Here is a 23,230-nt window from a genome sequence, read left to right as displayed (position 1 = left end):
TTACATGGATAAATGCAGCACAGAACAGGTGGCTAAGGGTTCAAATGGCGATCTGGTGAGGCATTTCAACACCAGATTGAGTTCCCAGACAGTGTTCCCGCTAAAGTTTCCCACCCATGTGCAGAATGAATTTTGTTACGTGCACCAATATGGAGGCTATGTGTGACACATTGCCCCAGCCCTGAGCCCCCTCCCACACTCCGAACCCCTCGGCCCCACCCCTACCACATTAATTTTGTTATGTGCACCAATATGGAGGCAATGTGTCACACATTGCCTCCATATTGGTGCACGTAACAAAATTAATGTGTTAGGGGTGGGGCCGAGGGGTTTGGAGTGTGGGAGGGGGCTCAGGGCTGGGGCAGAGGATTGGGTGCAGGGGGTGTAGACTCCAGCTGGGGATGCGGGATTTGGGGTAGGGCCAGGTATGAGGGGTTTGGGGTGCAGGAGGGTGCTCTGGGGCTATGGCAGAGAGAGGAGACTCCTCCCAGCTCTCTCTCTCCCTACAGAAGCACCTGGGCTCAGTGGATTCGGGCCGGGGGAGGGCTGCCACGGCCACGGCTGGGTCCAGGCCTGGCCATCCCGGCCATGGCAGGGTTCTGGCCAGGGTAGGGGCACCCCAGCCATGGCAGGTTGGGGCCAGAGGAGGGATGCCTCTCCCCTGGTTGGTTCCCTGAGTGCCTGCACAGCGCTAAGAAGGCTGTTGCATGGCCGCACAGCTTACAGGGAACTTAGGTCCCCAGCTGGGGTAGGTTGGTGAACTTCTGGGTAAATATTCTGGAGACCCGTGAGGAAGCGTTTAGTAATTGGTTGCATGAAGATAGAGTTTCCATCAATCTCATGATGGAATGCAGTAATGGCCGCAAGATGGACGTGGGTTTAGCAACAAGCTCGATCAAAGCGTTTCTGCTCCAGTAGGTATTTCAACACTAATTGTAGTGGCGCTGTGGAGGATCTCAAGTGTTTTTCTTGACACCAGGAGGAGAATCTCTTCTATTTTTGAAGGTAAGTATTATGCATGGTCACTTTCCTGCAGTTTAATAACACTTGTTTAACTTGTTCTAAGCAGGCTAGTTCGCCGTGATGGAACCATGTCACGACTGTAGGTGAAATTTCTCCGGATTTGGGTGGAGTGTGAGACCGTTGTTCTGAAACAGCAGATCCAGACGATCAGGGAGAGCTCGAGGGGGCGCATATCGCCATCAGGTAAAGGTACCATGCATGTCTGGGCCGTGCTTGTAGGGATTATGAGGATAACCTTGGCCTTGTCTGTTCGTATATTGAGTATCACGCATGGTATCATTGGAATCTGTGGGAAAGCATCCATGAGTTGTGCATCCCATGTGATGAGAAAGGCATCCCCCAGTGACTGGGGTCCAATCCCCACTCTCAAGCAGAACATTGAGCATTTGCTGTTTGTTGGGGATGCGAACAAGTTGATGATGGGAGTTCCCCACCATTGGAAAATAGAGAGCAAAACTCTCCCATTCATTTCTCATTTGTGGTCTCGAGAGAAGTACCTGTTTAGCGTGTCCACCATCACGTTCTGACAGCAGGGAAGGTAGGAAGCCAAAATGTTTATGTTGTGTATGCACCAGTTCCACAGTTTCATGGCTTCAGTGCATAGCGAGTGAGATTGAGCGCCCCCTGGTCAACTGATGTAAAACACGCCATCAGTGTTGTCGGTCATGATGCGAATGGATTCGTTCTTATGGTAGGAAGTGTCTGCAGGTGTTGCGGACCGCACATAGTTCTAGTAAATTTATTGTGTAACAGTCTCCGCAGGAAACCATTTGCCTTGAACTATGTGCAAGTGCATATGGGCGCCCCAGCCTATCAGCGAGGCATCTGTCATGGTTATTATTGAATATAGCCCCTGTTGGAATGGGCTATCCATGCATATATTTTCTGGTCTTGTCCATCAGTGTAGAGAGAGTCCAGGACAGGGGATGGTACTGTAAGTTGTTTGTGCAGGCTGTGCTTGATGGGTATGTATACCGAGCTCAGCCAGCCCTGTAGGCAGTGCATATGTGGTCATGTGTGTTGTACCACGAACGTTGTGGCTGCCATGTATCCTAGCAAAAACAACAAGGAGTCTGGTGGCACCTTAAAGACTAACCGATTTATTTGGGCATAAGCTTTCGTGGGTAAAAAACCCACTTCTTCAGATGCATGGAGTGGAAATTACAGATGCAGGCATTATTATACTGACACATGAAGAGAAGGGAGTTACCTCACAAGTGGAGAACCAGTGTTGACAGGGCCAATTCAATCAGGGTGGATGTAGTCCACTCCCAATAATTGATGAGGAAGTGTCAATTCCAGGAGAGGCAAAGTTGCTTTTTTAGTGAGCCATCCACTCCCTGTCCCTATTCAAGCCCAAATTAATGGTATTAAATTTGCAAATGAATTTTAGTTCTGCAGTTTCTCTTTGAAATCTGTTTCTAAAGTTTTTTTGTTCAAGTATGGCTATTTTTAAATCTGTTATAGACTGTACAGGAAGACTGAAGTGTATCCTAGCAGTTGCAGGACAGTATGAGCTAGTATTTGGAGGCTGACTCTTACCTCTGAGATAGCATTCTATGGGATGATTTAGTTCGTGTTGATCCTGCTTTGAGCAGGGGATTGGACTAGATGAGTTCCTGAGGTCTCTTCCAACCCTAATATTCTATGATTTGTCAGAGTTGTGAATCTGTTCAGGGGCCGAGATACCTTGGCTTCTATGGCATCGAGATGTGCCCCTATGAAGTCCAGTTGTTGGACAGAGACTGGAGTGGATTTTCATTCATTTATCTATAGTCCTAGATCACTGAATAGCATGATCATCGTCTGGGCCAAGTCCAGTGCTTCTTGTTGAGTTGGACCTTTGAGAAGGCAATCGTCCTTAGATAGGCCGAAAGATAGTACTCTGTACTGGAAGAGTTCATGTCTTACTGTGAAATGCAGGAATTTCCTGTGAGCAGGGTGTATAGTAATATGAAAACAAGCATCTTAGAAGTCGAGGGCTGAAAACCAGTCTCCCTTTTGCAGTGCTTGAAGTATTATGCCCAGTGTTATCATTTTTAAATTTTGAGTGCGTACGAACTTGTTGATTTTCCTGAGATCCAAGATAGGTCTCCAGTCCCCATTCTTCTTCTGGGTCAAGAAGTAGTGGGAGTAGAACTCCTTCTCCATGTATTGCAAAGGTATTCGTTCCGCGGCACCTAGTTGTAGAAGATGATTGACTTCGTGTCATAACAGGTGCTCGTGAGAAGGGTCCCTGAAGAGGGATGGGGTAGGTGGTCAGGAGATAAAGGGGATGATATATCCTGTTCGTACGATCTCTAACACCCATTGGTCCATGGTTATTGATCCCCAGATATGGTACAATGGGCAAAGGTAATATCAAAAGTATGGGGACGGATCGGGTGAAAACGCTGCCTGGTGAGGGAGGTCATCCAGACCCTTGATGAAAACTTCAAAATTGTGGCTTGGGTGAAGCCAACTGAGAAGTCAATGGTTGAGCTTGAGGTGCTCTCCATTACTGCGACCATTGGCGATGTCTTTGGTACTCTTATTGTTGCTGTTGTTGCTGTCAGCTGATAGAGGAATCCCTGTTCCTCTGATAAGGTTGGTATCGCCTTCTCTTCACAGATGGAGTATAGATTCCCCAAAGTGCGAAGGGCGGTTCGAGAATCCTTCAATGAGTGGAGCACCTCATCTGTCTTGTTCGAAAAGAGCTTCTCTCGGTCGTAAGGTAGGTCCTCGACCTTGGTTTGGAGTTCTTTAGGTATGCCAGAGGATTGTACCCAGGATGCCTGGTGCATGACTATGGCAATGGCCGTGGTTCTGGCTGCCTTGTCCGCGACGTCCAAAGACGCTTGGAGGGCTGTTTTAGCTATGAGGTGACCATTATTTACAATGGCCTGGAATTGTGATTGTTTCTCCTTGGGGAGCTCTGCTGTGAACAAGCTGAGTTTCCCATAATTATCAATCGTTTTTAGTCAGCAAGGCCGAATAGTTGGCGACTCGGAATTGTAATGTCGCAGAGGAGTAAATTTTTGGTTCAAAGAGGTCGAGCCTCTTGTGTTCTTTATCTTGTGGGGTCGATCTAAACTGTTGTTGTTTGCCACGTTGATTAGCGGCGTCAACCACCAACAAGTTGGGAAGCGGGTGTGAGAAGAGGAAGTCCTCCCCCCTTTTGGCGGGGACATAATACTTTCTGTCCGCCCTTTTGCATGTCAGCAGAATTGAGGCTGGTGTCTGCCAGACTGTCTCTGCTGGTTTTAAGATCGCATCATTGATGGGAGGAGCGATTTTGGAAGTTGATGAAGGTTGTAAGATTTGTACCAGCTTGTGTTCGTTTGTCTACACTTCCTATGACTACACGTCCTCGCATTGGGCAACCCGGTTAAACAGTTCCTCGAACTGTTTGAAGTCATTCTCTGAGGTAGGCGGCAGTGGCATGATTGCCTCATCCAGGGAGGAGGAAGAATTGTGAGGAGGCGATGTCACTTCCTGACCAGTGGCTGTTTCTGTGTTGGCCCCAACATCTTAAGCCTCTGTTGGTTGCAGGGTGAGAGACATGGGATTAGACCTCAGTTCGCCTCTATGAGCAGTGGTTGGCCTGGATTGGGCCCCAGTAAATTGCCCAGGGTTCCCAATGTGCTCACTGCATTGGGAAGGCTATTAGAGGGTACATCCACGGTTGGGCCAGCTGCCTATGAGGGTATTTAGGATCCATCTGGCACCAAGTTGGTCATCGGTCTTTCAGTGATGACTGGTGCAGCGAGAAAGTGCATGTTTCCTGCACATAATTATTGTCATCAGTGGACAAGTGTATTGCACCATCAGATGTAGGGGAATCTCCTCTATAACCGGAGAGCACTTGGTACCAAGTAGTGAGGACTGCAGTGCCGATGACATAGCCAAGTCTCTTTGTTGCAGTAAATTCTGTCAGCACTGATGGGGGACTCTTGTCAGTGCTGACATTGGTGCCATCAGATGTAGCGTTGATTTAGTGGGCGCCATCAGTGCCGACTTGGTTTTCTCAGCCAGTGCCAACTGCGATATCGGTGCCAGGGGCAGATGCATGATGCCTGAGGAGACGCTGGGCACGGGTCCCTTATGGGTGAATTCAGTGCTGTGCAGGAGGCATGTTGCCATCTGTGCCTCAACACCATCTCCTTCGCTCGGGACTTGGCAGAACCCGGAGTGTCATAGGCACTCACCCAAGCATGTGTCAGCATCAGCAGTAGCAAACTGGCAAGAGACTGCCTATTTTTCCGTGGTGCTCTCTGAGGAGATGTCTGTGCACTCTTCCTTGGTATTTTAGAGGAAGGGGTGTCTCCTGTCCCTGTGGCGGGGGAGCAAGGGCGTGGAAAGGAGGTCCACTGGTCTGTTGGGGAAGTTTCTCCATCAGTATCATTTTCAAGCAGAGATCTTGGTCACGCCGGGCTCCTGTATTCAGATTACTTCAGTGGGTGCATTTCTGCAGGATATGCGTCTCCCCAAGACATCAGACACACAAAGAGTACCCATCCGAAACAGGCATTACTTTGCGACAAGAGCCGCAATCGCTTAAAGCCTGGGGAGCCAGACATCTCTAACAGTTAACCGACCCCGGAGCGGGGAGGATAAACTGGGAAAGTAAACTTTTTTTTCCCCCTTAAAACTATCACTAACACTAACTATAACTTGTAAAAGATTAACTAATTATTTAAACTTCTATCTTTTTTAAAGGTTTGGAGAGAGTAACGAACACTGCCCCTGAGCTCCGTCTTCAGCCGAGGATGGTTGAGAAGGGACTGGAGGGCTCAGGTCGTGCACACGCTAGATGCGGCACCAACAGCACTGCGAGACACCTACTGCACATGCGCGACCCACGTGGACACTGCTACCATAAATCTCCGATCGACGGCACCAGGATGCACCAACACTTGAAGTGGAGCACCCACAGGGACAGCAGTCTAAGTCACATTAGAAGGCAAACATATCAAGAAAGTAGACTAGTTCAGCACCATATTGGCCAACTGAGATCTCAGAAAGGAAGTGACATCAAGACACCCACTGCATTTTCTAAACTTAATAGTGTACAGAAATCAAAGATATATAACCTCAGAACAAAAGAGAGAATTTTCAATTCAAACATAATCTCAGTGCTAACATGTGGCTGCAAAAGCTGGAGATCTAAGATGGAAAACTAGACACCTTCAAAAATAAGTGCCTAGGAAAGATTCTGGGCATTGGTTGGAAAGACTTCATTACCAATGAAGAGATCCATGAAATCACCAACCATAAGCTCGTTTCCACCAGAATCAGAAGGAAGCATTGGACATATTTGGGGCATGTACTCCAGATCCCAACGCACAGACTCTCAAATGAAGCTGTCAAGTGGAAATCAACTGAAGTGAGGAAGTGAGGAAGCCCAAGAGAAACCTTAAGAAGAGCAAAATAATCTAATCACAACACCACAGAGCAGATGGAAGCAGCAGCAAATGACAGAGAGGAATGCAACAGACTAGTTTCTGCCCTGTGTGTCAACATTTGCACAAAAGGGATATAGTAATAAATAATAATGTACAATATGAAACTGTAAGCAGATTAACATGCAAAGTAAGTTTTAAGAGTAAAAAGAAGGCATTTTAAATTGCAGCATCTTTAAAATGGTGAGAGAGCCCCAATTTTTTAAAAAGTAATTTTAACTCCTAACTCTTCAAAGTATTTACTTGTATCTTTCTCAGAATTACTTTTATTCCCTCATAGTAAGTCTATTTTAAAAAATAGGATGCATACCTTCCTAAATAACAAAAAATGAAACTTTCACGTAATAGGAAAAAAAATATAACCTTAATTATGGGGTATCTATCAATACTTCCACAATCCTGCAAAAACTAACATCTAGAGTGTATAAATGTTTCAAATGTACTCCAAATTAAATGTAATCACCTGATCCACTTCATTGACAATATAGCCTAGAGAAAACAATTTTGGTGGGGAAAGGAGCATCAATTCAATTTTCATGTTCATTTTTTAGAGCCAATGGGAGATGTCACATTCAAGTCCTTTCTTTATCTAGGCAGGAAAAAGACAGTACCTAAGAAGTTTTCCAACTCTCTTCTGCAAGTAGAACTCAAGTATGTCCTATAGTGACCACTTGTATGGACAAAAGGACAGTTCATTCACTATGCCTATTCAATTCTTTTTGCTAAGATTTCTAACAACATTCTTCTTAGTGCCCATTGTGATGGTGAGAATTTTATCATATGGTCATCTGTGCACTAGGAACTGGACTGAGACCACAAGTCCACCTTACACAGAACATCAAGCAGCTGTCAGATCAACTTTTGGTCACTATCAGCTGGACTAAATTCAATTGGTGGCTGAGATGTGAAAGGCTCTATTCTCAATCATCTGAACCATCCAGATGGATATCACATAACATAACAGTTAAAGGAATAAAGAACACAAGACCATTGCTCACACATGAAACCACAAGACAGAAAAGTTAATGGTTCACTTTAGTTTAAAGGTTATGTATACAGTAATTGAATGACTGCCTATGTTCCAGAATCTTTGGTACTCAACTATCCCTGAACAACAGTTATTTTAAGACCTTTTTCAATGATAGGAGAAAAAAAAACTAAATGTAACCCATAACATGCAAAATTAAAAGGCATTTATACGCCCCCAAGTGAAAGACTTCTGTTGTAATAGGGATTTTCTGAGAAGTTTTACATGCAATTAAAATGAGATCAAAACCTCACTAACACATTTCTCCAGAAGGAGGTGAAAATTCAGGAGACATGATTTGAACCTGAAGCTTCACACCTTGCAGAGAAAATGCAAAACCAGTGTTTTTCAAATTTAGGTTTAATTTATTAAACAATAAAACAAATATTCACAGCAAATTTATCAAGTTGTAAGAGTTTCATATGTGTACTATTGATTCATTTATGTTAGAAAAGGAATAAAAGGGTAGGTGTGTGGTTTGTTCTCTCGTCGTCCTCTTTTGATTTGGTTGTTCGTGTTCTTGGAACTATGTGCACTGAAGCAAGTTACACAAAAATCTGTCCATCAGTAATATAGTTACAATGACACACTCACAAGGTTTTTGTTTTATTTTTGTTTTTCCTCCTTTCCTTCTTTGGTTTGGTACTGGCAGCCTGACAAAAGAAAATCTCCCAGTGTTCAGACACTTATGAGGATGTATCATGGTAAATCAGGCATTTTAATTTTGAAAGCATTACATTTTTAACAACTGGTTATTGGTTTTATTAATTTTCAAAGAGCAGAACAAGTTGAAGATGATCAAATCACAACAGTAATGGTCATAAACTAAATACAATTTTCTAAGGTTCTCATAGATTCAATTTCTGTAATCTATAACTTGCAGAAGCAACCTCGGGAATCCAGTAATGTACAGGTACCAGGGTTTCATCTCTTATTTTCCCTAGCTTCTGATTGTGCATTTCTTTTATTTTGCTACTTGTTTACCATGTATTCTCACCAAAAATAGGAACAATTTCTTTAGTGTATTTTTAAGAATTCATTTACCTGACCCTGGCAGGCACTGAAAGGTATTTAAAATGTCTTTCATAAGTCTAGCTGAAACTATTTTTTCACAATTCCCAGTAAAATTGTATGCTTGTGATTCTCCAGGCAAGATAATTGAGTCATTTAAAAACTCAGCTACTAAAAATATAATCTTGGACGGAACTGTTTCCAAATGGTGTGCCATAAGTTATACTACATTTGGTCAAGTAATTAGGTGTGCATGTAAATTCCACAGTTTGAAATGATCACTTCTTTAGTGCGGGGCAACACATTTGGTAACTCCTTTACCATATTTCAAGTATTACTGATTTTGAAAGAGGTAACAGAAATGTGACTTTAACACAATTCATTCTTTGTTAATTTCATGAAAAACTAGAAACCATGTTTAACAAAAAACAGAGAACTGGCAACACTTTTGTTCTTTCTGAAGCCTGAGAAGTGCACTAGACTATATTTGTGAAATTACTGAAATTTTCTTGCCTTTTTATAGGAGACTATACCCCACTGTCAGTTTTTTCTTTGCAGTACAGCACTAATAAGCTTGATCCAACATCTGACATAGGCCTCCTGCAGGTTCCAATAGGCGTGATGAAAACAAATACCCTATGTGTCCAAGAGCCACACAGTCTATGGTTTTGTTTGCACATTTGTAATTAAGAGACAGTGAACTGCTTTGACCTGAATACATTTAATATTACACACTACACACTGTTAAGTATGGTCAAAGTATAGCAAAGACAGAGTACTGAAAAGTGCTATATAACTATGTGAAGAATGGATGTACCTTGTGTTTTTGTGGACTCCTTGATGATTTTCTGAAGCTCTTTCATTTCTCTGTCAAGTTCTTCATAGTTTATTTCCCTAGATTCAACCTTAGGAGCCTGGAACAGAGAAGGATCGGTACCAAGGTAGGAACACTGCAGGTGCCCACTGTCACTCAGAGTAACTATAACACCTTTCAAATCTCTGCATAAAGAGAGAGAGAAAAAGCTCATTAAAAAATTGAGAAGAATCACACCATCAATTATAAAACTCTAGAGGGTATTTTCTGATACTGTTTCTAACAAACAGTCTGCTGCTATAATGATATTTTAAACAAATCTTTAAGATTATTTGACCAAGCAAAAAACAAACACTTGTTATATTCACATTAATAATAAAATTAATCATGTTTATTATGACATTGCCCAGGGACCAAGCAAGAATGCCACCACTGCCCCCGTTTTAGGCACTATACATACAGACAATGCGATAAAGTCCCTGACCTAAAGAACTTACAAACTAAATACAGGGTAGTGGAAAAGGACAGACCAAACAAACAGAGTAAATAATAGGATGGTTGCAAACATCATGTTTGTTTTGGTTTTGACTGATTTAAATCCTTTAAGTGAAATTAGGTTAGGAGGAGGATTAGTTAAATGAAAAGACTAAGGAAAGGAAGGAATAACACAGGTTGGCGCAAACAGCCAATCAGTGGAGAGACTGTTCAGAGTGCCATTCTCTGGCAAGATCCTATCTGCAGTTTCTTTCCCAAATGTCAATTGGCTGTTTGGAGGGGAACACCCCACCCTGGTCTTAGTGCCCCCCAGGAGGTCTCGCTTGCACTGTTCTGAGTCCAGTGGATACTGGGGGGGGGGGGGGGGGGGGGGGGGGGGCGGGAGTTGGCCGTGGGTAGGCCCCATTTTACCCCACACACACACTCCCAGAGCAGCCTACTTGAACTGCTTTCTGCAACTAGTATACCAAATATTTTGCCTGTATTTTGTTCCATCTAATCATGTAACATACATATAAACTATCTTTGAAAGGTATTTAATAAGTCACTGGTAATTAAATTAAAGCTGCCACCCATTCTGCTTAACTTGAAATTTGTTATAGGTAGGAAGAGGACTTTCTCAACATGTACTAAATAAACAGTAAAGCAATCCTGTTAATGCAAGGCAATAATAAAACAGTTTCCATTCTACTTTTAAATTGGTTTCACATGTAGAACTTTAAGGTTTAGTATTTTTTAAAATCATGATAAGTCACCACAGTCTTGGCCTGCAATATATCCTTATTCGAGCCCTAGGCCTCTCCAAAATAGACATTGCCATTGCTGTCAAACATAGTGATTTTCTGGTGCAGAGACTAGGATGAAACTATCAAAACTTCAACTAGTTCCTAGATTCAAAGCTTCACTTAGATGATCAAGGCTAATGTACCATCCCACTATACTACCTAGGCCTGTCTAGAAGATTTCATTATACAAAGTTCATGCTGTAATATTACTTTTAAGAAATGACTGAAATACTGTAAATCATGTATTTGACAGCCATTTGAGAACCTACTGTAATATACCTTCCATTAAAAAATTCTGGGTTTATAAAAATAATAACTCAAAAATAATGGTATTTCTCTGAAGATTCGGCATTTACACACACTACAAAGTTCAAGATTACACATTTTGTTTAACCTTTGGGTTTTTTTCATGGGGCAAGCAGGTTGTGGGTAAGGAAAGGAGTTATTCAAGGGAAAAATTAAGGGTAAAATACTAAGGACTAGCACTTAAGTAGGACTAGGTCTAAAGTACTAAATGGTCTGAATCAACTCCATTATTATCAATGAAACTAAGTCAATATAAACAGCTGAGGACCTGGGATAATATGTTCAAAAGTAATCTCTGAAACTGCAACTCTCCCTAGGTACATTTATGTTTGGCAATCATATATTTTATTGACACCTAATTTACGAGCCAAACCAAAGCTGAACACACAAATCAGTCATTTACACATTTAAGTAGACTGTTGCCTTTGCAAATGTAATTTGCCCTCACATATCCACATTTTGGTATACTCACATGTTTATACACAAAAAATCGTGTGCACAATTTTAGAAGCTCACTTAAAAATCTTCTGAATATCTGAACTTTAAAAATAAAACTATGCCCATTTTGGTCAACTGCTCTTTCAGCCATTAGGTCCTTTAAAGCTGCTACGGCTCAGAAACGAATGAGTTGTTTTAAGAAAGCAGCGTAACAGGCAATATTTTTCCTTTGCTTCAGCTAGGTTTTTGAAATGGCTTTATGTTCCTGCTGGGTCCTAAAATCTATGGTGTTTCATATTTATTTAAAATGAAATATCTATAATTATATGAAAGCCTTCTTAAGGATTTTTCTCTAGTTAATTCTTTTTGTGCATTTGTGGGTACATTAATATGACAAGAGGGATGTAGCTAATGAGTTGTAGCAAGTGAATTATGATGCATTAATTTTTCTGTTGGAATGTTAGTCATCCAATCAGATTCCTTTATTTTCTCAGGCTTTTAAAATATTGTTTAAAGGTGTATTTAATAGTTTTATAGCAGTTTCCCCACAGCTACTGCACCCATACAATATCCTGCAAAGGCCATTACTTCATTTGGCACATTTTACACTCAATCTGCAATTCCAATTACTTGTTAAATTTCTTTTATTGACTGTTTTACTATACATCACACAACAGTCAAAGCAACACTGAATCTGAAGGGACACTTTAATAGTGAAGAACTCAAAATATGAAACAAATTATTTTGGTATTTAAAATAACATTACTGAACAAAGCAACTCCTACACACATATGGTAATAATTTGAAAATCTACCTTTTATTGGATTTTGAATAATAATGGCATATGTTTTTTGTAGGTCTTCTCTTACAAAACAAATTGTTCACAACATATTTTTTAACAAATTTAAATGCTTTGGATATTTCCAGTCATACAATACCAAATCTGTAATTCAAATAGCTGGCTTCATAGAATTACAGAGTCAACTATTCTGATTCTTATTTTAAAAACAAACTAAAACACTATTCAATCACTTTTGCCACAATCAATTTTTACATTTTTAAAAAGTATTTAGAGTTTAATAGTCAATATCACTTATTTTCAAGTCAGTCTTTCAAGAATTACAGAAGCAGCTTTGTTAATTTGAGTGATGGCAGTTGTAAACTGCTAAATTAAAAAAATACATAGAAAATGCTTTATGGTGTACTTTTATTTGGTTGTCATTATTTATCATTTATAAAGAATGGAATTAAGAAATTAATTCCTAGACAATACTCAAGGACTTTATGTCTGATTCTCATAGACTTTACGGCCCAAAGCAACCAATACGATCATCTAGTCTGACCTCCTTCACATTGCAGGCTACAAAGAACCTCACCCACCCACTCCTGTGATAGACCCCCTAACCTCTGGCTGAATTACTGAATCAAGTCCTCAAATCATGGATTTAAAGACTTCAAGTTACAGAGAATTCACCATTTACACTAGTTTAAACCTGCCAGTGACCCATGCCTCATGCTGCAGAGAAAGGCAAAAAACCCTGAGAGTCTCTGCCAATCTCACCTGGGGGGAAATTTCTTCCTGACCCCAAACAAGACGAATCATGAGCATGGGGGCAAGATGCACCAGCCAGACACTTGGGAAATAACTCCCTGTAGTAACTCAGAGCCCTCCCTATCTAGTGTCCCCATCGCCAGCCATTGTTGATATTTGCTGCTGGCAGTTGCAGAACAGCTACATGCCATTGTAGGCAGTCTCATCATACCATACCCTCCCCTAAACTTATCAAGCTCAGTCATGAAACAAGTCAGGCTTTTTACCCCCTCTGCTCCCCTTGGAAGGCTGTTCCAGAATGTTACTCCTCTGAACATTAGAAACCGTCACCTAATTTCAAGCCTCAACTTGTTGATGGCCAATTTATATCCATTTATTATTGTGTCCACATTGGTACTTAACATAAATAACTCCTCTCCTCCCTGGTATTTATCCCACTGATGTATTTATAGACAGAAATCATATCTCCCCCTCACCCTTCTTTTGCTTAGGGTAAACAAGCCAAGCTTTTTGAGTCTTCTCTAATAAGGTATGTTTTCCATTCCTCTGATGATCCAAGTAGCCCTTCTCAGCACCTGTCCCAGTTTGAATTCATATTTCTTAAACAAGGGAGACAATAATTGCACACAGTAGTCCAGGTGAGGTCTCACCAATGCCTTGTATACTGGCAATAACACTTCCCTATCTCTATTGGATACATCTCGCCTGATGCATCATAAGACTGCATTTGCCTTTTTCACAGCCGCATCACATTGGCAGTTCATAGTCAACCTGTGATCAACCAATAAATCCAGGTCTTTCTCCTCCTCTGTCACTTCCAACTGATAGATCCCCAACTCACAGCAAAAGTTCTTGTTGTTAGTCCCTAAATGCATGATCTGCATGATTACATTTCATCCCATTTCTATTACTCCAGTTTACAAGGTCGTCCAGATCATCTCCTCTCACTTTGGTCACCTTATTGACTTCACTGGACTTACTCCTGATTTACACCAGTATAAGTGAAAATTCTTCATTCTGGATTATAGATACTGCAAACCATGTATCCAGAATGTCCCCAGAAAAGTTCCTCACTACCACTTTGCACCACTTTAACTGCAGGTAAAGTGTTTGATAAAATGAAGGATAAAGATCAGAAGAATGGAGAGAGAAAAGGGCTACCAACATGAAGGAATGGGAGGAAAAAAATGAGGCTTCCACTCAAAACAACCTGTTCACTTGAGATACTCTCTGAGGTTAGAGCCATTGGCTGGGATTTTCAAAGAAGACCTAAGAGAGTTAAGCGCCAACTACCCATGAAATTTAATAGGATCTGGGTACCTAACTCCCTTAGGCACCTTTGAAAATCCCACTCCCTATGAGAAGTCCTTGAGAAAGGTTCTAGTAAAGAAAGGAAATAAATGCTTTCATAGATAAGGCTTCCCCATCCTGTTCCATGGAGACGGTCTTAAAAAAAATCCATTTGTTCACACACATTGGAGTTATTTTAAGGATACTTATATTGTGTATTTAAGATGAAATGCACATCTGTGATGAGGCCAGCACAAGGCATAGACAATACTTGGGTAGTACTGAAGTAGTGCATAGGTTTTTGTGCTGCCCTTGTGCAGAGAGGTGAATTTCACCCTTTTTGACTACTCCACTTTTTCGGTTACATGACAGCTTTTGAGTGGTGATTTCAAAAGACTGCCAGAAGCAAGTCCACTTATTAAATTTAGGATTCTTTTTATTTTTCTTCTTCAAGCTTTCCCCTGCAAAGATCAAGCTAGAAACTTGCTTTTTTATTTTTTTTTTTTTTTTTAAATAAAAGCTGAAATTCTCACTCAGTCACAAGACTCTAGGAGCTAGAGCTTTAAGAAAAAACACCAAATATCATGAGGAATGCAATTTAATCAGGAAAGTTGGCAACAATGGATGCTATTCTTTACACACTGCAAGTAGTCCCATCCAATTCTTCAAGTTCTAGCTCTCCAGAAAGCCCTCAGACATGAGAGAATTCTCAGTGTGTAAGGTTAGGCACATATGTAATTTTCTGCAGGCTCAGAGCCCAACTTAGGTAAAGAAATACAATCACACCACATATTTTGTAGCACTATAAACAACATAAAACAATCTTTTCAAAGAAGCCTTTGAAAATAGCAATATTTTGTACATCTCTAGCCAGTATGGTAATAATTGATTAATTTAATCACTTTCTTCTTCCCTACCAAACTTTTCCTTAAAGTGGAATTAGGTGTAAATGTAGAGAGAGCTTCTAAAAATCCTTGTGTTTAACTTCTCAGATCAAACAATGTATTATTATGGTATACTCAAATTAAAAAATACAGCCATTCAGGTCATATTGTGTGTCATAACTGGCATCACTTCTGTTACAGCACCACCATGCAAAAAAATGGAAAATCTTTCAGCAAACTACAGACTTTGATTCCTGCAGTTTTCTTTCCATCAAATTGTGCAGTAAGTGTTAAGTTTTGCCATTTTTATATGGTGATACTTTAGCAGTTGTGGTAGTTGTGGTGATGTCAGTTATAATAAAGAATAACAGATGGGCTGGAGTGAAGAACAAAGTATTTTCTAGCATCTGGATAGCTGTAGAAACTAAATAAGTGGTGCTTTTATTTTTAACTCCACCCACTACTACCCATTATTTGATTGCATTTTTACATCTTTTATACTTTCATTCAACTATAATCTTTCTTCATATTTTTCTCATTAACTTCAGTTCCTGTTGCCTTTGTGGTGTTTGCAGACACACAGCTGCATACAATGCATTCACCTAACCACACAGTCCACTACATTTTTGCAGTAGAGAACAAGTCATAACTTGAACTTTGAATTTGGACCAGGTTTACTTTTTCTAACTCAAATTAATCACACATTTTAATTTTCTTTTTAAAAACTTATTGGAAGCCTAAACTCCATAAAACCCAGCATATTTGATTTTTTAACTGATGGTTAAACTTCATCCTTTTGAACTACAGTATTTTGATTAAAACTTTCCATAAAAACATGCGAGTCAAATTGCTAGGCTAAAATTCAGTTTCAAACTTAGGCCTCAATCCTGCAGATGCATGCACCTCAATTCAGCTAAGAATTTAAGCACGAACTTCGGTGAACAGGGATAGACTGCTGAATTGGTGCCTTAAGCACATGCATAATTTTACTCACAAGTAGTTCCATAAAGTTATGTACATGCTTAAATGTTTGCAGTGTCAAGGCCCAAGTTATAATCATATGCATGAGATAAGGCCTCATTCTGTGTGGCTACTGAACAGCCTAGAAAAAAAGCACACACATTTTACTTGTTCTAAGTAAAAAAATACAGGAATAAATTATTACAGGATTTACTAGACAATTTTGTTATGTAGCACTAGAAATAAAAATTATTTGAGTCTAAAAAGTTACAAAATTTAGTTAAATAATTTTGCTAGAAAGCAACATTTTTTATTATTTAGCCACTGACATATAATAAAGTAATTGCCTAGTTACTAATTATTTACTTCTAGGAATAATTTAGAGCAAGTAGTAAGGTTATCACATGCTATAGTCGTTTCTTCTCAATATTATGTTTCCCTTCCATGTGTAAGGGAATGAACATACATATAGGTTTAAGTTCAGTGGAAGAGAGTATCAGTACCAGTCCCTTGGATGAAGGTACACAATTTGTGTTGCTTTTTAGCATCACCCAACCTCAGAGGGCAAGCGCCAGACTAGTCTGGGGATTTAGGAGGAAGCAAAGGACAGGAGCAGTCGGTTAGAGTAACTCTTCTCTACAAATAGGCTTTTGAACCTGCAGATAAAGTGGAAAGAAAATTCTTGAAAGCAGCCAGTCATTCTCCCTGCTCTCATGGTCATAAAGCAACCAACCCCATAAGCACATCATGTGCACACAGTGCCAGGATGAGACAGATATCAAGCTTCTCTTCTCCATTCCATAGGTACTCTGCTTGGCTATGGTTATCATTGATGGATGCCCCTGATCTAGGACAACAGGGCTAGAAAACCAGAAACAAGTAGAAGAGTGAGTGTGTGCACCAAACATACACATACAGAAAACAAAAATGAAAAAAATAAAATCAGACCAGGCAGAATGATACATGTGAGAAAAAGAAAATGGTCAAAAATAAAAGAGGAGAGGTAGCAACAGCAAAGGCATGGTGCAAGGGGAGCATATATCCACCCCAAAAGGAGGCTCCGAACAAAAAAAGGTTGGATGACTGAAGAGCTGAGGACAAGACTTCCTGCCTCTTTCATAGTTGTACCGTAAGTGTTATAGATACCATAGTGTTATGATGTTGATCTTGGGGAAAGCTACTGGGATCACAAAAGGAAAGCAGCTGGTAGGAGGAAGACCATATGATTTGGCCTACTGCAGCAGACTATCATTCCAGTAAATTGGGTACTTGTCTCCAATAGATGCCTTACAACTCTCCTTGCAATGCACCTAGCTGACTTTGCAATATATACAGGGAAGGGGAAATTCCCAGCACCTGCAGTGATCAACTGGTACACTGAAGCAGAAAATATGGCAAGCCTTATTTTATCATGTTTAATTACAATGCTGGTCATAAGAATATTCAGTCCTTCTGTAAATTCTATTAAGGGATAGATGGGAGAATTACAGTTGTTTGAACTATTTTAACTTTTCTCAAAGTTAATAGCAAGAGGAGGTAAAAGGAGATGCTATAGCTACAGCCAACACTACCCAATGTCTTGTGACAGAGACATAAAATGAGAGAGAGAAAAAATAACCTTTCACATATAAATAATATTAGAAAGAAATTTCAGATCTGAAAACTACTAAATTGCTTTCTGTTGTCTTACAAGAAGTTATAAAATTGCATATTGCTACTTTAGATTAATTTCTTCAGCCAGCAATTCTGAAGTGATACAGCAGTCACTGCATTTCTACATTTGAGTCTGTAAAAAAATTCTTCACCAAAGTTTTTCCTATATTACTTATAACTTCAAACAGATGCTTAATTTTTTACTATTCCTTAAACAGAGTCATGACCTAAAACATTAACACACTAGCATCTGAGTAGATGACACATATGTGGTGGGTAGCTGCTGCAGATGTTCATACATTAAGTATGGCACACTGTCATATGTGTTATGGCTCATCCCATTAATAAAGAAGATGTACAGGAGGACTATGGTTGTCTTTTGGAGTTGAGTGGAAGGTGTGTGAGGATATAAAGCACAGCTAAGGCTCACTAGTAAGTTAAAGTGAGAGCATACTCAAAGAAGACAGAAAATAATTGACTAAACAAATGACTTTCAGATGCCAAAGTGAGTTTGCTGGGATGGCAATTAGAGGGAAAGATTTTTTATTTGAAAATTTACCAAGCAAATTTGATACAGTGTCAATGAGAGAAACATGGAACCCTACAATGTCATTTTTACAGCACCATTTAGACTTGAAGTTCAATACAGAAATAAGTCTGGTTTCACCTTCTTAAGCGGTCCTGGTTTGTTTGTTTTTAAAGTATATGCTCTACTTTTATTTCATGAGTTTTAAACATTTGAACTTTCTTCAAAAAACAGTTTTTTCCCCACCTAAAATGATTGATACATATTTATTACCTTAACTCCATCTTTAAAAATTTGCATCTGGGAATTTAATATTTTAAGAAGTTCTATAGATTTCTTTTCTTTTAAGGTAATAAATGCTTTCTATTTATTCTTCAGTGAACACACAATTCCATTACCAAATAAAATGAAATTTACCTGCAAGATAAGTGAAAGTAGAAGCTTGAACTCTAGTTACTTTCACTGACTTGTTCTTACCCGTCATCCCTTCTAAAAAGGAGCACTGAAAATTTAAAAATGCTTAATACTTAACTCTTAATACTTAGTTCTGTGGATTTACTTTTACATTTGCTTCAACAGAATCTCTCCCATATGATGGGCAAGTACAGTGCTTTCACTCATGGATAAAATACCTATAAAAATTCACAAGAGAGTAAATTACTGTCCAGATTCTTACCCCCCGATTTCCACTCTCAAGAGTGAGACAGACTGAATATCCCTCTTGGGAGCTTGCTGCATCTCATGGATAGTAAGGGAAAGGAAGAAGAGAAGCTCATGGTGTAAGGACAGTAATGGGAGCAGCAGATGTGATATCCTGGCCAACTGCTTCCACCTCAAAGGACACTCAATCTGTAGCTCCTGTTGAATAGTCAGAATTACTAATAATCTCTAGGGCTTGCTCAGAATCCTCCAATGTCTAGTCATTCTGAGAAGAGTTCCAAATCCACGAAAGTCAACTCTCATTTGGACCACTTCCTGCTTCCACTCAAGGAAAAGATCTGGCAAGCCATTTGCATCCTTAAACCTCAATGCTTCAGTTTTGTTCTTTACCTGGCCAACCACATAAGAGAGATCCTGGTTCAGATCCTATGCTGCTTCCGGAGGTGGAACCAAAGTGCATATGCTTCCAACTTCTCCCATCCCTGCCTGAACTCATGTCCATATGTGCAGGTTCTCATAGCTATGCATACATAACAATATATATTATAAATGGGTACATGTGACTGTTGCTGTATATATCTTCCTCTTCTCTCCATAAAACAATACTGAGAAAGATGACAGGCATGGAAATTCTGAATATGTGAAATTACAAAATATTGATGTGAACATGTACTTGGCAAGACAATCTGGGGGAAATTATTGGTTCCTCAAAAATTCACTAAAAGCAAAATCTTGAGGTTTCAAAATCCATGAGACAGACCAAAAAATTAGCAAAAAAAAGTTTTAAAAATTGCACTAAATTTCTTCCTGCCACAATTAAAACCAACATTTGGAAAAAGTTTATATGCACACACATAACTGTCTATACTGTATTCTATTTTTAAAATGTTAGTCTGATTTCCTGTCATAAAAATAAATGCTTAACAGCTTCATGTATTTCTTACCAGATTGAGATTTTTACCCCAGACTTCAAAAGTTTTAGACACAAGCTACTCCGGCATATGCTATACCATTAACTTACTTTTTTATTTTACACTGAGTTTCCCAGCAGGATACTTAGTGATCTTTTTACACTCACCCCATGAAAGAGATCACAATTTGTACTCATGTTGTCCCATGTTAAGTTAATTTTGTAATTTTCATTTATTCAAAAAGCATTAGGTAACCACTAGAAGAGAACAAAAAGCTTTTGTAGCCCTCTTCGGAGATTCCCAGTCTTAATATATTTTAATCTTAATGAGAAAACTAGTTACTCAGACTTTGCATTTTCCCTTGATTGTGAGCCTCTGCACTTGTGAAAAACATGCAACCTACAAGTCAAGAAATAAGGCTACTTCATAATTGTGTCCCATTTTCTTCCACTCTGCTTGCTGTATGTCAGTGATAGGAAACAAATACATGTAATAGTGTCACAGTTTCTTTCCTTGCTGTGAATGCAAAATTGCATAATTTAAACAGATTACTAAACTAACTTAAAAACTAGCTTTATAGTACAATTATCCATTTCAACAAGAGCCTCTGGAATTCAGCTGCAATTAGACTGATAATGATGAATAAATTCCCATAGAGACTCCTACTTTCTTATCTCAGAGAAGATCGTATTAGACTGAAGTGCTCTCTTGAAATCTTTGAACCATCTATCATTCTTTCACAAAAGAAATTATTTTGTCAGAAACAGAGGCCAAGTTTTGCCCTCACTAACACCAATGTAAATCCAAAGCAATACTAATACTTGAACAAAATTATTCCAAACGTATCAGAGTAACAGCATAAATTGATCCAGGGAATATACCATACAACATACCCAAAACTATATTTTTTCCTTTTATAAACTACTGTTTGGTTGTTGTTGTTGTTGTTAAATACTATAGGAATGCTTATTAGCATCTGTAGAGATTTTTTGTTTCCAGCAAAAAAATAAATAAATCTAAAAAAATGAAACTTTTACAAAGTTACTTACTGTAAATTGCCCACTTTTACTGCTACAGGAATATGGGGAAGCTGAGTGGCCCACTTCAATGTCACATCCTGATAAACATGCAACACGTTATTATGGTTTCCAACCAGAGTGTTTATTGTTCCTTCAGACACTGTTAAAAACATAAAAACAGTTTTAAGACAGCAGATGTTTTCATGAGCAAGTGTTTTCCTTTCAGGTTCACACTATTTTCCTTTTTTTTTTTTTTTGGGGGGGGGGGGGGGGGGGGGACGGACCACTATTGCATATTTGTGAACAGATTTGTTTTCCTTTTTATTTATAGACTATTAAGCAGTCAAAAAGAATAATAAAATTACATAGACAATAACCAAAAATATATGTGATTAATCATGGACACCGATTACAATTATATCAGTGTGTGAAATATAAAAAGAAGTGCCGGACACATTACTGGTACTTCCAGAACTATCACTCGTGTTAGTACCAGAAGTCTCAGAATGCCCCAAAAGTAAAATATCATGGATTTATCATCATCACTATGAATGCACTGGGATAGACATGGCACATCACACACATCGATTAAGTAATTTTAATCAAAGGACTGTCTATCACATGTTTACACAAGAAATTACAGAAAGTAAAATGAAGATGATTATAAGAGTGTTTGTAAAGTTTAAATTAACTAATTTAATATAAGATTTTAAAACTTATTCTGTGCTATTCTGGTACCAAAATGGAACTATAGATTCTTAATTCTGGTCTTTATCAATTAGTCAGCCAAGCTTTATACCATTCAACCACAGAATCAGAGTACCTCACAAGCATTTATCCTTACAAGACCCCTAACTTTCTTGCATTCTTGCTGCATTTAAAGCCCTGAAAAATTAATTGATCTCAGCTGCTCTGAGGCACCACGCAACATGCTTGAATACCTTAATCTCGGTGGACTTTACCTCTCTTCTACTCCTACCTTATGTGCCTTATATTTGAATCCAGGCAAGATTTTGCTCTTTTTATTTACTATAAGTGACTTACAAGAAAAAGTAGCAAATAGAACCCAAATTTTAGGATACTTGATTCTTTCTGTTCTCTGAAAAATTATCCACTTCAGTTAGAAAATGTCAGGTACAATTTGAATTCTACATAAGCTTTTACTATATTAATACACAATATATTCAAAAGTTTGTATTTTCTTAATGAAAAAAATTCTTAGTTTTAAGTGTAACTAGGTCAAAGATTCTAAGTTGAATTTTTCTTTTACAAACCTGAACAATAAGGAAGGAAGCAACTTGGACTGCAATCAAGTTTTTTCATGAATCGAATTTGCCCATTATCCTTAAGGCAAAAGAAATTTCTCTCACCAAGCACAAAAACAGAGGAGGTCTGATTAAAGGACACAACACATATATCCAGTGCTTGCTCTCCAATGTTTAAAACCCAATCCATCTTCAAAAGAGAAAACATAACCAAAGATCAGTTAACAGCTATGTGTATAATAAAAGGCTTAAGGAGACGGTTCAGTCTACATCAAACCAAATAAATTTTCAGCAATATAAGTGAAAAGACAAAATCAGTTTGGGGGGCAGTGAGGGGGAAAGAGGTAAAATGTTCTATTTTTTAGATGCATATTATTTTCAGGAACGTTGTGATTTTCCTGATTCCAAAAAATAAAACACTGTTGGAGAGAGCGGAAAGAAAACAGCCCACAAACATTTTATGAAATAAACCATAAACACATGCTATGCAATTCACTCTGTAATATTTATTGTTCAAAAAATAAAAATGCATACATTGTCCAAAATGACAAAATGCTTTGAAATCTGGAAATAAACCTCAAAGTCCCGCATTCTACTAACCAGTTAAAGTCTACCACCTCCTTCGTGTCTGCCCTTAGATACTGCTAAACAAACACTTGACTGATGCCAAGCTGGTTTAACAGAAGAGCTGGGCTTCTAAAACTGATAAAATTCTCAGTTCAACTGTCCTGTATTTTGTGGTTTTGAATCACAACTTTCCACCACTGTGATTAAAAAAATGAGGTATAACCTCCTTCACAAACATACTGTTAGAGCTGAGGTAACAACCTGCACCTTCCATTTTAAAATGCTAAAAATGAATAAAAGAAATCAGGGTTATGTTACATCAGCCACTTTTTGGCAAATTCTTTCAGTTCTGGGATCAACTGATACCCATCATATTGCCTAGGTAACAGGAAGATTCTATAAAATGTTTGATTTTTTTTTTGCCCTGTGAAATTCCAGTACTTTGTTAATTTGATGGATTCAGATTCCATTAAGACTCCAACTAAGAATGATCAGAAATTCCCCCCATATGTCCTTCAGTTACTTTTATAAGTTTAGTGTCTAGTTTAATTTACAGTCCCTCATTGGTAAAATGTGTGTTATGTTTGTATTACCCTCTGTTCA

The 23,230-nt window shown here is 39.0% G+C and overlaps 1 protein-coding gene across 7 annotated transcripts in view; it reads right to left on the bottom strand.

Moving 5' to 3' along the window:
- BBS9 (Bardet-Biedl syndrome 9) overlaps window positions 1–23,230 on the bottom strand; it is a 264,350-nt gene that overhangs the window by 149,301 nt on the left and 91,819 nt on the right. For all 7 annotated transcript variants that reach the window (XM_034761160.1, XM_034761159.1, XM_034761161.1 and 4 more), the window contains 3 exons: window positions 22,070–22,250; window positions 20,826–20,955; window positions 9,320–9,501 (listed from right to left, as the gene is read on the bottom strand). In XM_034761160.1, the coding sequence (XP_034617051.1) occupies window positions 9,320–9,501; window positions 20,826–20,955; window positions 22,070–22,250 (493 nt within the window). The remainder of the gene's footprint in view (window positions 1–9,319; window positions 9,502–20,825; window positions 20,956–22,069; window positions 22,251–23,230) is intronic.

This window comes from Trachemys scripta, chromosome 2, assembly GCF_013100865.1.
Source record: "Trachemys scripta elegans isolate TJP31775 chromosome 2, CAS_Tse_1.0, whole genome shotgun sequence".
NCBI classification, from domain to species: Eukaryota; Metazoa; Chordata; order Testudines; family Emydidae; genus Trachemys; species Trachemys scripta.
The sequence above is the reverse complement of the archived record's forward strand: the minus strand, read 5'-3'. Positions and strand labels throughout refer to the sequence as shown.